Source organism: Cynocephalus volans, chromosome 14 (assembly GCF_027409185.1).
Source record: "Cynocephalus volans isolate mCynVol1 chromosome 14, mCynVol1.pri, whole genome shotgun sequence".
NCBI classification, from domain to species: domain Eukaryota; kingdom Metazoa; phylum Chordata; class Mammalia; order Dermoptera; family Cynocephalidae; genus Cynocephalus; species Cynocephalus volans.
Window position 1 is genome coordinate 10,762,746 of NC_084473.1, and position 13,289 is coordinate 10,776,034.

The 13,289-nt window shown below is 38.0% G+C and overlaps 1 protein-coding gene across 3 annotated transcripts in view; it reads right to left on the reverse strand.

The window, feature by feature from the left end:
* Nucleotides 1–13,289, reverse strand: part of NOL10 (nucleolar protein 10) — a 117,409-nt gene that overhangs the window by 78,798 nt on the left and 25,322 nt on the right. For 2 of the 3 annotated variants that reach the window (XM_063078340.1, XM_063078341.1), the window contains exons 9-12: nt 10,289–10,374; nt 6,449–6,527; nt 5,054–5,203; nt 1,843–1,909 (exon numbers count right to left, since the gene is read on the reverse strand). In XM_063078340.1, coding sequence (XP_062934410.1) covers nt 1,843–1,909; nt 5,054–5,203; nt 6,449–6,527; nt 10,289–10,374 — 382 coding nt within the window. The remainder of the gene's footprint in view (nt 1–1,842; nt 1,910–5,053; nt 5,204–6,448; nt 6,528–10,288; nt 10,375–13,289) is intronic. The other variant, XM_063078342.1, reaches the window with a different exon arrangement.

Consider the following 13,289-nt stretch of genomic DNA (forward strand, 5'->3'; position numbering starts at 1 on the left):
TAACCTCATTCACTCCCACTACTCTGCAATAATCCCTATTTCCATGTCTCAAAACTTTCTAACAGCAGACCTACTTATCTCAAGACCACATTTTTTATTGTACATCAGGCATGGCTCCCAAGTGCAGGTCTGTAGGTCAACGCAGGGCTTGCGTGAGAATCACTGGGGAAGCATGTTAAAAATACTCATTTCTGAACCCTGCCCCTGGACACTGCGGGTCCATACACCTGGGATGAAACCAAGGAATCTGTACTTTAAAAGCTCCCCAGGTGATTTGGATGGGCAGGCAGGTTTGAGACCCTCTGCCAGACACTGCCACTGTCCCATCACCTCCAAATACACAAATGTTAGAAAAAGAAGCCATAGTCTTTCTCTCCAAACTTGCTCTTACTTAGGCTCCCTACCTCAGCTGAGAATAGCACCTCCTAATCATTTTAGTTCAAAACAAATCTACCCTTCACTCAAAGGACAGACCTGCCTTCTGAAAGCACAGTCTGACCAGGCCCTCTCTGACTACAAAAAGAGGCCAAGTCATGTAGCATGTGTTTCCCAGACCTCCAGCACTGGCCACTATCTGCCCTCCCATGTCACCCCCCACTCCCAGAGCCACCACAGCTTAGGCACAGGCAGCTCCTCCCTGTCCCAAACAAGCCCTCCGTCCGTACCCCATCCTTCTTCCTCTTCCTACACTGTTCCCCACCATGGGTCAACTCTTTCCCCAAATCCATCTAACCAAACCTTACTCATCACTCCAAACTCAATGCAAACAAAAACCTTCCCTATGCCCGTCCCTAGGTGCCCTGGATGAAACCATTCTCTCTAACATGTTGTCCAAGTGCTGTTTGTACATACATGACAGGACCTTTCATGTTGTCTTGTACCCATCAATCAAAATTATCTGTGTATGTCTGTCCTCAGAGTACACTGCTTGAGAGTAGAAACTGTTTTTCTCTCATACACCAAAATTCTCCACAGATCTACCTTGAATGTATTGCTAAATTTTGAAATCTAGGGCCGGCCTGTGGCTCACTCGGGAGAGTGTGGTGCTGATAACACCAAGGCCACGGGTTCGGATCCCATATAGGGATGGCCGGTTTGCTCACTGGGTGAGCTTGGTGCTGACAACACCAAGTCAAGGGTTAAAATCCCCTTACCGGTAATCTTTCAAAAAAAAAAAAAAAATTTTGAAATCTATCATGTATCTGGATCCCCCTACTGGCCATCCACCAAAAAAAAAAAAAAAACTATCACGTAAACTGGCTGAACAGCATACCACATAGAATACACCAAAACCCACGGCTTCATGAGCCACCTGTGTACTACTGGAAACTCCAGCCTTCTCCAAATCCCTAACCTCAATTTCCACATGCTATTGCTAATCACATAAAAGAGCTAAAGAGTACACTAAAAAAACATTTCACCTGCCACCTACTTATATATTGTTACCAGTTTCTACTAATAGTTAGGCAGGCTGAGGATTTACTGAGTCATCAAAAGTGCCATTTTCTGAATCACCCACCCCACTTCCTGCTCTTGATTCTTCCAAGTAAGCAAAATATTCAAGAACTGTCCTGACCAAGCCAAATTCTGTCTTAAGAAATGAGTTTAAAAGGGCTGGCCCGTGGCTCACTCGGGAGAGTGCGGTGCTGATAACACCAAGGCCGCGGGTTCGGATCCTGTATAGGGATGGCCGGTTAGGTCACTGCCTGAGCGTGGTGCTGACAACACCAAGCCAAGGGTTGAGGTCTCCTTACCGGTCATCTTTTAAAAAAAAAAAAATGAGTTTAAAACCGAAAAAAGTACAGCCTAGATTGTCTCACTGGACTGCTACATGATGCGTACCTGAGTTGGGGTAAAGGCAGACATCATTAAGGTCATGTTCTGGCTCCAGGGAAGTAAATATTTTTCCCTAAAACAGTAAGTGAAAAATGAATTATTAACACAGTCAAAGAAAAAAAACTTTTGGCAATGTCACATAAAATAAACTGGAGTCATAACTCAACCACCTACTACTATGTAAAGAAACAAAATAACCTGATTGAAATCATAGAATTTAAATTTTAAAAATCTTAGAGAACTCATCTTATCAATTTATCAAAAGCTCTCATTTTAGAGATGAATGGTTGATGCCCAGGGAGGAGACTTATCCCCCAAAAAACAAACACAAAGTTTTAAAGATAATGTCTACATGGTAAGAAAGGGAAGAGTTGGGGCTGGCGGGTTAGCTCGGTTGGTTAGAGCACGGTGTTATAACACCAAGGTCCAGGGTTTGATTCTTGTAATGCCAGCCACTTAAAAAAGAAAAAAAAAAAAAAGGTAAAGTTTAAATAAGTTGTGCATCAACTTTAGAAAAACATTCTCATGATCTGTTAAATACACCCAACTTAACTTGTACTCAGAGAAACCAAGAGAGAGATGGCCACTGTATAAATGAGGACAACAGTGCAACACCTGTCCCACAAGGTTTAGGGGAGGATCAAATAAAATAATGGATATAAAACACAAAATGAAATCCTATAAATATATAAAGTGTTAGTTATCATGCAGTTAAGACTAAAATATCACTATTTTAAAAGTGGAAGGAAATATGCTATATTTTTAAAAATTAAGAGGAGGAAATTTTAAGAAAAAACAGAAGATAAGAAGGTGGGTGTGGAGAAAGGTGATGAGAAAGATAAACAAAGCACGCAAGTCAAGCAAAGCCAAGTCATCTGGGTGTCAGTCAAGAGGAATTACTTAGTCATAAGAAACAAAAATGCCAAAATAAAATTTATTGTAGCAATTACAGCATGATGATTTCAAGAAGTGATGTTGAAAAATTCTGCCAGCTCTTGCATGTACAACTCAGCACGAGAAGACCAACACCAGGATGTGGCGAGCTCCCACAGGAAAAGGGGAGTAGAGTTAGGGCACGGGCAAGATGGTTATTTCATGCTCAGTGGAAAACAGCAGCCAAGTTCTAATTCAAGACAGTGAAATTCACTCAGCTACCTCCCTTTCTTCTCAAGTTCCCATTGAAATGGAAAAGAGGAAAGAAAAAAGAAAGAAGGGGTAAAAGGGAAATAAAATAGCATGGAACAAAAAAGAAAGGTGAGGGCCGGCCCGTGGCTCACTCGGGAGAGTGCGGTGCTGATAACACCAAGGCCGCGGGTTCGGATCCTATATAGGGATGGCCGGTTTGCTCAGTGGCTGAGCGTGGTGCTGACAACACCAAGTCAAGGGCTAAAATCCCCTTGCCGGTCATCTTTTAAAAAAAAAAAAAAAAAAAGAAAGGTGCCACAGCTTATAGAAATCCGTATTATGGAAAACTATGTGCAGTTAAAGGGTCTAGAAGGGCACATCCAAACTGATAAGTCACTACTTTTAGGTGGATGGCAGCCAGGTAAAGGACAACTTCAACTTTACCAGTATTTTGTGAATGTTTAAAAATAAAAATGTATGCATTTAAGAATTAAAAATAAATATTGTTTTAATGTAAATTAGTTTGGATTGCCTGAAAAAGAGCAGAGAAAATTCTGATTTAAGACACCATCTATCTTCATACGAAAGCCTTCTAAACCCTCCAAACTCAAAGACAAAAAAAGTACAAAGCATACCATTCCCAGGCAACCATCAGGGTAATTCTTTCAAGAAATTAGGAAAGCTGGAAGCCCTTCCACTTCCATATAACATAAAGAGTCAAAAGAGCATATGAAGGAACTAGGGCCTGAGAGAGGCAGAACACACCCCCGGGGACAACTCTGAATCTCCAGGATCCAGAGGGAAAAAGAAGGGGAGCTAAGTAAGGTCAATACTTTGAGAGTTAACAAAATGAAATTTTAAAAGCCAAAAGTAATGGCCCAGGAAGCTGGAGATTATGATCTGTGACGTGGCTGCCTGCAGCATCTGTGACCTGAGCACAGGCAGAACCCACAGAAAAGACTGGCACTTGCCCTCAGGCATTTAATGCTGAGGCCAGTGGATCTTCCACCCAACTTCACCTCAAATATGGATTATTTATCTACTTTTATTTTTGTTTTTAAAAAAGATGACTGGTAAGGGGATCTTAACCCTTGACTTGGTGTTGTCAGCACCACGCTCTCCCAAGTGAGCTAACTGGCCATCCGTATATAGGGATCCGAACTCTTGACCTTGGTGTTATCAGCACCACACTCTCCCAAGTGAGCCACGGGCTGGCCCAAACACGGATTATTTAAAAGTCACATTAAAAAAAAAAAAAAAAAAGCTAAGTTCCTAATTAATTAAATGCAAAGAGAACTCTTAAAAGCAATTGCTATACTATATGCATTTTTCCCACTTATTTGATGAGTGGGAAATACTTTTACTATTCTCTCAAAATACTTAGGTTTTTAAAATGAAAATTGAAAAGCAGAAGGCAAATTAAAACCAGCAACACAGGATTTTGTTTCTTTTTACATGACACTAGGAGTTGAGGAAAGGAACATCAAAATATTCTTAAGAAAATATTCGTTTTTGTTTGTTTTTCAGAGACCAGCAGGTCCAGGGATTCAAACTCTCCACCTTGGTGTTATAATACTGCGCTCTCACCAACTGAGTTAACCGACCAGCCCAAGAAAATATTGTTTTTAAGAAAATACTGTAAGAAATTATGTAAAGGTGCCATTTCTAAAATCCAATTGTTTGAGGTTGGGATAAGGCACGGAATTGAGATGTATAGTAATACTGACATGGAAAGATAATTAGTAGCTAATAGAAACTCTCCTAGGGTTTGAGAGGGCCTCAAGATCTAGGGGGGATTCTCATGTGTCAACTTTTTTAAACAATGATTTTCTCTCTAACTGATTAAATATCTAAGATGCATGCTAGGCCTTGAAAAGGAGGAAAATTTCTTTACTGGAAGAAAGCAATCATGATTACTTTATCTAAACACAGATATCATCTATCCTGATGTAACTGACTTCCTACTAAGTTCTCAAACAAATACTCAGCATCTCTTTCTCAAGAACCTACTCAAAAAAGTCAATAGAAAGAAAAGGAGCATTAGGAACACATCCAAATAAAGAAGGAAGTAATTTCAACAAAGAATACATACTGAGTTCTTATTCCACATCTTGATAATTCGAGAGTCTGCAGACAAAATCAAATCTAATGAATCTTGGAAATGAACTGACTTAATGGGCAGCCCATACTGGTGATCCTTAACTAGCAATGGCTTATCAGATCGAAGATCATATAATAAAACCTAAAAGAAAAAAAAGTTATTTCTGTTTAAACAAACTAAATTATTTTATCTTAAAAAGAAACATTTAAGAGTTAGATTAATGACTGCCATTTGTTTCATTACCTTTTTATGAGCACAATGAACTCCCTTACTCATGGTGCTAAGATTCTAAAGTCAGCCAGCAAAACTCTAGGAAAATCTCTTAAATTACCCTGAAAGTACACAGTTTTATGAATTATACTCTGAGAGTAATTTTTAGGCACAATGAATTTGAGAACCACTGAGCTATACAAAGAAAGGAACAAAAGGAAAGTCCATAAGAGTTTCACTTGTTAATTAAAAAATATGTACTGAGGGCCTACCATGTACCAGGTACTGTCACAGCAACTGATATAAGAATGAAGGCATAATGAGGAACAGTCCTGGTAGATTCAAGACACATGGTGGTGGCAAGACTATGACTGGGAGAAGGGGGAATCTCTTCTGACCTCTGCCTTCAGAGGCAAGGGCGCCTGGGGAAGCTGGTGACAGATCTCCTCTAGCCCATGGTGACAGAGATAGTACATCTACTAGAGGTAGGGTCTCATATCTCTTGTGAGGGTGGGACAAACTGATAAGGGTGTGGGGTCTGCCTTGAAGGAAAGAAAAAAGTACTTCTCGGACTGGCATTGCTAATGTATGTTCTGCTGACCACTCACTGCATGGGATGTGGTTAATGGTGCTATGTGAAAAAAAGGTTCCTTGAACACATAAATTTTGGTAATACTTACTAAACACATTTTTTTTTTTTTTTTTGCGGCTGGCTGGTACAGGGTTCAAACCCTTGACTATGGTGTTATTAGCATCACACTCTCACCAACTGAGCTAACTGGCCAGCCTAAACACATTTCTTGTCTGCAGGAATTCTCAAAGCTTTCAATATGTATTTAAACCCACTTTGAATCTCCAGAAGTTGGAGTCTGACAAAATTCCAAACTTTTTTGACCACAGAACTCTGTTCCACACACTCTGGAAAATGCTGTTCCAAGAGAACACCTGAAGCCAATCCCACTACAGCTCCAGCTCCAAAGTATCTCAGACCAACCACTAAAGCAAGAGTCAAGATTTCTCAAGGTGCTAGAAGAGTCCACTGTTCTGGAGTACCCTCTCCACTCAGGCCCAAACTGTAATGACCTATTTTCTGCTCCCACAGTATGTTTCTCAGGACACATACACACCTCTGAAATACCAACTAACATGTGAAGTTTCCAACATAAACATATTTACCTGCCCTGTGGATGTTCCAACTGCCATGGTCAAGGCGCCATTAAATTTCAAAGCAGAAATTGTTGGTAAAGTATTTATCCTGAAAGGAAAAATATTCCTGCTCCGTGAATATATGGTCAAACCTCCTTCCAAGTAACAAGTTCATTATTAATCTTCGCTTCAAATCTAATGGGGAAAAATCACATTTCTAGCCTTCTGTTTAAAAGGTCATTGCGTCCAAACTTTCACAATCAAAATAAAAAATACGCTTCACATGTAAATGTTATCTATTTTTATCTTTTATTTAACTTAAGCCAGGGTAAGGTATTTACAGAAACATCCTCCTTTTAGAGGAAATGATTTTATATTGGAGTATGGGTATACCCAATTTCATTAAAAATTAGCCATGTCCAGCTAACATAAGAATACCCCCCAAATGAGAACCCCAGAAGCTCTGAAGGTACTGAAGACGATGAATGGTATGGCCACAACTCTAGAATATGCTTCTCACCCACTAAGAGTATCAGCACCAAAGGCAATGCTTATCAGTGGAAGGTATTTAGACAGCAAGTCAGAAGTGGACATCAGTCCTGCTTTCAACACTGACTGTACACATGGCCTTGGCCCTGAACCAACAGTCCAGGCCACAACTGCTGGCATTAGCAGGTATCTTCTGCCACCTAGAGTGTCAGCCTGTAACTACTGAAGTAGTTCAGAACCTTGAGGCCTCACATCCACATCATTTTTAGTCATTTACTCTTCAAAATGAGCTTTAGAATCATTTTTCAGTACAGTGATACATTTTCTACACTTATTCAAACTTTGTTTCTTAATAAGATATGTTATTTTCTTCAGATAGGTACTTATTAAATTTATCTCCCAGTATTTTACAATTTTTATTGTTAAAAATGAGAACTTTTTACACTGTATCTTTCTAACTAGATTTTTGCAAATTTAGTTTGTAACCAATTTATTTAACTCTCATTATTGTTCTTACAGGTTGTCAGTTGATTCTACTGGGTTTCTCTGGCAGACAATCATATGGTCCAGACTACCTCCTTTATCCAATATTTACACTCATTTCTTTCTCTTATTGTACTGGCTCCATCTTCTAGAACTTTGTTAAATAACAGAAGGGACAGCTCATAAGGTTTGTAGAAATAAAATAAAGCTAATCATTAAAAAAAAAACAAATAAAATCAACTGAAATTGAATCAGCAAGAAAAATGTTTAACATTTTCATATGCATCCAGATTTTCTCCTATGCCTACACTTATTTTTTCATTGCTTTTCTTACAAAAATGTGAGAAAAGCACAGGCAACTGTATGGTTTGCTTTTCCACTTAAAGCTATATTTGGAATATCTTTCCCTAGTAATAAATATGATTCTCCAACATAATCCTTAAAGGCTGAATGCCACTGGTGGATATTTTTTCATCTGTAAAATAAATACAACAACACTACCTACAGGAAAGGGTTGTTATATTAAGTAAACTAATATATGTAAAGAACTTAAAACAGTACCTGGCAAATAGAAAGTATGTTAGCTATTATTTCTACCAAGCTTTAGTTAATTAATAACCTTAGGCTCTTTCTAACACTACCTGTGGTGGTTGTCTTGGGCCGAGGAAAGTGAGAATGCATGCTCTAAGCATGTGGGTAGAAGTTTAAACTGATGTTAGGTTTTCTGTAAAGCAACTGAGCAATGCACCAAAAGCCTTAATAACAAGTATGCTATTTAACCCAGAAATTCAGGTTCTGGATATTTTCCCTTAAGAAATAATGATAAAATTATAAATGGATGTATGATAGTGAAAACTACAGACATCCTTCATGCACCAATAGGGGTCTGGTTATTTAAATTATAACGTCTCTGTGTTCAGAGGTCATTTTTACTCTCTTTTTTTGTATTTTTGAAATTGCTTAGCATCTGTTTTACAGTAAGCATAAGTTATTTTTTTAAAATAATATCATAAAATCATTTTTTTAGGAAATAAACTCCATCATGACAGCTGGAAAATGCCCCACCTCCAAGGACAAAAGAGGCCACTAAAAAATGTTTGTAAATCAATATCCTACTTTTAATAAATAGGATGAATATTCCCATGTTTCCTTTCTTTTTTTTTTTTTTTTAAAGATGACCGGTAGGGCCGAGCCGGTGGCGTACTCGGGAGAGTGCGGCGCTGGGGCTCCTGCCGCAGGTTCGGATCCTATATAGGAATGGCCGGTGCACTCACTGGCTGAGTGCCGGTCACGAAAAAAGACAAAAAAAAAAAAAAAAAAAAATTAAAGATGACCGGTAAGGGGATCTTAACCCTTGACTTGGTGTTGTCAGCACCACGCTCTCCCAAGTGAGCTAACTGGCCATCCCTAAATAGGGATCCAATCCCGTGGCCTTGGTGCTATCAGCACCACACTCTCCCAAGTGAGCCACAGGCCAGCCCTAATACTCCCATGTTTCTGAAGACCACAGTTAAGATTATTTTTTCACATTCCTTTCTTAAATTTTCTACAATGCTACTTCTCTTGTCACTAAAGTAGAAATAGCCTTATGACCCTACTGCATTTGGATCCCTGTACAGCCAGCTGCCAAAAAAAAAAAGACATATTACAAGTAACTCCTGCTGGACTGTTTTTCTCAAATGACTTTCCCAAGGTGAGACAATTAATGACAGAGCTTATATACCAGAATCCAAGTCTCTTTATTCTAATTCGAAGACAAATTAATGCTAAAGAATGAGAGCAAATTAACCTTTCTGCTTCCTAGGGAATGGGTAAATATCTTTATAACTGATTTATAATATCTTTATAACTGATCTTATAACTGATTTCCTACTTTCTAAAAATATGCAGGTTTCTGATTTGTTTTCTTTCATGCCAATATGATGAAATATTGATATGCATTTTCTTTTGGCTTATTCTATTAACAAATGTATGATAGAATAAGTGAATTTTCCAATTTAAAATTACTTAATATACTATACTCCATAACATAATTAATGAAGTTATTAGTATTATTTTAATAAAACTCAGTAATAGGAAAAAATATTCCTATGCTCATTTTAAATGTCATAATTAACAGATGGTTAGGGGCTGGCCAGTTAGTTCACTTGGTTAGAGCTGGTGCTGGTAACACCAAGGTCAAGGGTTTAGATCACCATTCCATCCAGCCGCCAAAAAAAAGAGCCCAGAGAAAAGGCATTCCTCAACTGACTGCAGCAAATAATCCCATGTCAAGGATTTGACTGAGAGAATAATGTGCCTGTGTACATGTTCACATGAGCACAGAAAAACAGCTGGAGGATAAGTTGCAAACTGTACAATAACCACTCTGGTGAGTGGGGGACAGGGGACTTTTAACTTCTTTCTTAATTCAAGACTCTACTTTTTTTTAGAGGTTTTTATCCCCCAAATATGTACTGCTTTTCTAATTGTTTTAAATGTAGGAATTAAGCAAAGAGAAACAAAAAAATAAATAAAAAATACATGCTTCCCTCCACCTTAGAATTCAAAGCACATCTTTCTGCCTGTTACCTGGAGTAATGGACTCCCGGTTCTATCACTAGATCCTACAGAATTGGAATATAAACTCCTACAGTGCATTTGTTTAAACAAAATTCTATGGCAATTAAAGAAATAAGGCATTCTGTGTAGTTACTTTAGAAAGAAATTCTATCTGGCTCACCTACTTAGTAAGCTTTCACAGGAGGGAATTTTTACGTAAAACAATCACAGAAACTACAACTTCAGATATAAGTCTTAAGTGTTTCATCCTTTAGTAACTTATTTTATTTAGTATTGATACATTTGCTTAAATCAGAAGTTGATAAATTTTTACACTGCAAATTAATTTCTACTTACTCTGAATCTGCTGTGACACTACTTAATGCACAGTCTAATAAGCCAACCCTATTTCGAGTTCTTGGGTCCCAGCACTCCACTCGACCCTAAACAAATGAAAAACAATTTTAAATAAAAGCTGCTACCAGAAAAATTTTAAACACATACAAAAATAAGCCTTATTAATATCGATTATTTCATGGAGAATAAAAATTGAATTTTTTACCTTATAACTTTTTTAGTACTGTTTAAATCTTTCACCATGACCTGAATTTCTTTTATAATTAAAAACAAACAAACAAAAAACCTAGGTAATAAAAAGGTCCAAATGCAATGTGTGATCTTTGATTAGACCCTGGATTAAGGCAGGTGGGGGAGCTATGAAAGATTTGGTATAACCGAAAAAATGTAAATAATTATTGTATCAATGTCAAATATTTAATATATAATATTATTGTATCAGTGTTAAATTTCTTAGTGATGATAATATGATTTTATAGAAGAAGGTCCTTGTTTTTAAGAAATACATTTTGAAGTATTCAGGGATGAAATGTCATAATGTCTGCAACTTATTTTCAAATGATTAAAAAAGCATATTTTCAGGGGCTGGCCAGTTGGCTCAGTGGGTTAGAGCACAGTGTTGATAACACCAAGGTCCAGGGTTCAATCCCTGTACCAGCCAGCCACCAAAACATAAAATAATCATATTCTTAATATAGATACACAGACACATATTTTTACAGAAAAAGAAAACAAGCAAATGTGCAAAATGTACGTAAATGACTACTGAACTATGTTTTCAACTTTTCCAAAGGTGTGAGTTTTTTAAAAATAAAAAGGTATGAGGGAAAATTTTTTTTTAAATGTAAACAAGAGCTGCAGACAGCAGTGCGAAGGAGGGACTGCAGGGCCTCCACTTAGAACATGAGCCACTACAAAGAACGACGGGGATATACACACATTAGAATTATGTCCACAAAAGAGAAATTTAGCATTATCCTTTTGTCTTTAAAAAAACCTGTTTGGGCCCAGCCCGGGGCGCACTCGGGAGAGTGCTGCGCTGGGAGCGCGGCGATGCTCCCGCCGCGGGTTCGGATCCTATATAGGAATGGCCGGTGCACTCACTGACTGAATGCTGGTCACAAAAAAGGAAAAAAAAGAAAAAAAGAAAAAAACCTGTTTGTACAAACACAGACAAACCTCTGAGAGGACACAGAATGAATTACTAACAGTGTGTGACTACGGACACAGGACTGGAGGAGAGTGGCAGAGACTACACTTCTCGCTTTGTACTATTCCCTGTTTGATTTTGTAACAACAAAAAAAATCCACAAAGATTTTAAAAAATTGTTTAATATAGTAACCATCTTAAAAGCAAGGCCTTGAATATATTTAGGAGGCTTCGATCTCAATAATCTTTTAATATTACTACAAATGTGTACGGCACAAAGATGAATAAAGGAAGAGAAATCTTCCAAAACATTCAACGGGCAATTCCAAATGAGCCAGTCTTCTATGTCTTCTCAAAATGACTTAGTAAACTTTACAGACATAAAAAAGAAAAGCTGCATTCCACAAACAACAAATGAGTATGCAGATAAATTCCATGGTAAATACAATATGGTTTTAACCATACTGATTTTCTATTGACCTAAATGTGAATATTTCTATTGCAAAATCTCCACTCTTACACACTTCAAAGAGCACAAAATGCAAACTGTCTGATTTTGACAATAATAGTATCATAATTGCCACAGAAGAAACCAAAATCCAACATACATCAAAACTAATGTAAAAATGAACTAAGTCTGATTTGACTATACTTCTCAAATTGCAAACCCCCAGTGATCAAGGAATTTCAGGAAACCCAGCCTTTGGGCAGTCCTATCTACTCCTCTCTCACCATGTCCCAGAACTACTCGTAAAAAAGCTGGTGAAGGGCCGGCCCGTGGCTCACTCGGGAGAGTGTGGTGCTGATAACACCAAGGCCACGGGTTCAGATCCCATATAGGGATGGCTGGTAAGGTCACTGCCTGAGCGTGGTGCTGACAACACCAAGTCAAGGGTTAAGATCCCCTTACTGGTCATCTTTTAAAAATAAAAAAAATAAAATAAATAAAAAAATAAAAAAGCTGGTGAAGCCCATTCTAACACGCAACTTCTTAGAGAGCAAACTTCTTGATATGTAGCCCACGCTGCGCTGTAAAGACTCTATTAAAAACTATTCTCTCAAGGAAACTATTTTAAAATCTCCCCCTTGGTAATCTTAAGTAAAGTGATTATCAAGAGAATGTAATGTTCATTGTCTTGATCTAGGCATAATAATACTATAACACATTCGACATAGTTTTACTTATTTCTGTTAGATCAACCTCATGTGTCCCATCTCTTATTATAAAAATAATTTGAATGAGGGAACATTAATTTCATTCATATAGAACTGACTTATTACAGTACCTTCAAACACTGAAACTCTATCCATCAGTTTAAAAACATTAGTTTAGCATTATAAGTAATTAAAAGTGCCAACAAGGGGCTGGCCCGTGGCTCACTCGGGAAAGTGTGGTGCTGATAATACCAAGGCCAAGGGTTTGGATCCCTATATAGAATGGCTGGTTAGCTCACTGGGTGAGCGTGGTACTGACAACACCAGATCAAGGGTTAAGATTCCCCTTACCGGTCATCCTTAAAAAAAAAAAAAAAAATGTACCAACAAATAAAGATACACACTATATACTGTTATGTTAAAAAAAAAAAAAAAGGGGGGGAGGGAGAAGGGAGGGAGGTTTTGGTGATGGGGAGCATTAATCAGCTACAATGTATATCGACAAAATAAAATTAAAAAAAAAAAAAAAAAAAAAGCCAAGCCCGTGGCGCACTTGATAGAGTGCTGCGCTGGGAGCGCGGCGACGCTCCCGCCGCGGGTTCGGATCCTATATAGGACTGACCGGTGCACTCACTGGCTGAGTGCCGGTCACGAAAAAACGACAAAAAAAAAAAAAAAAAAAAAAAGCAAATGGAG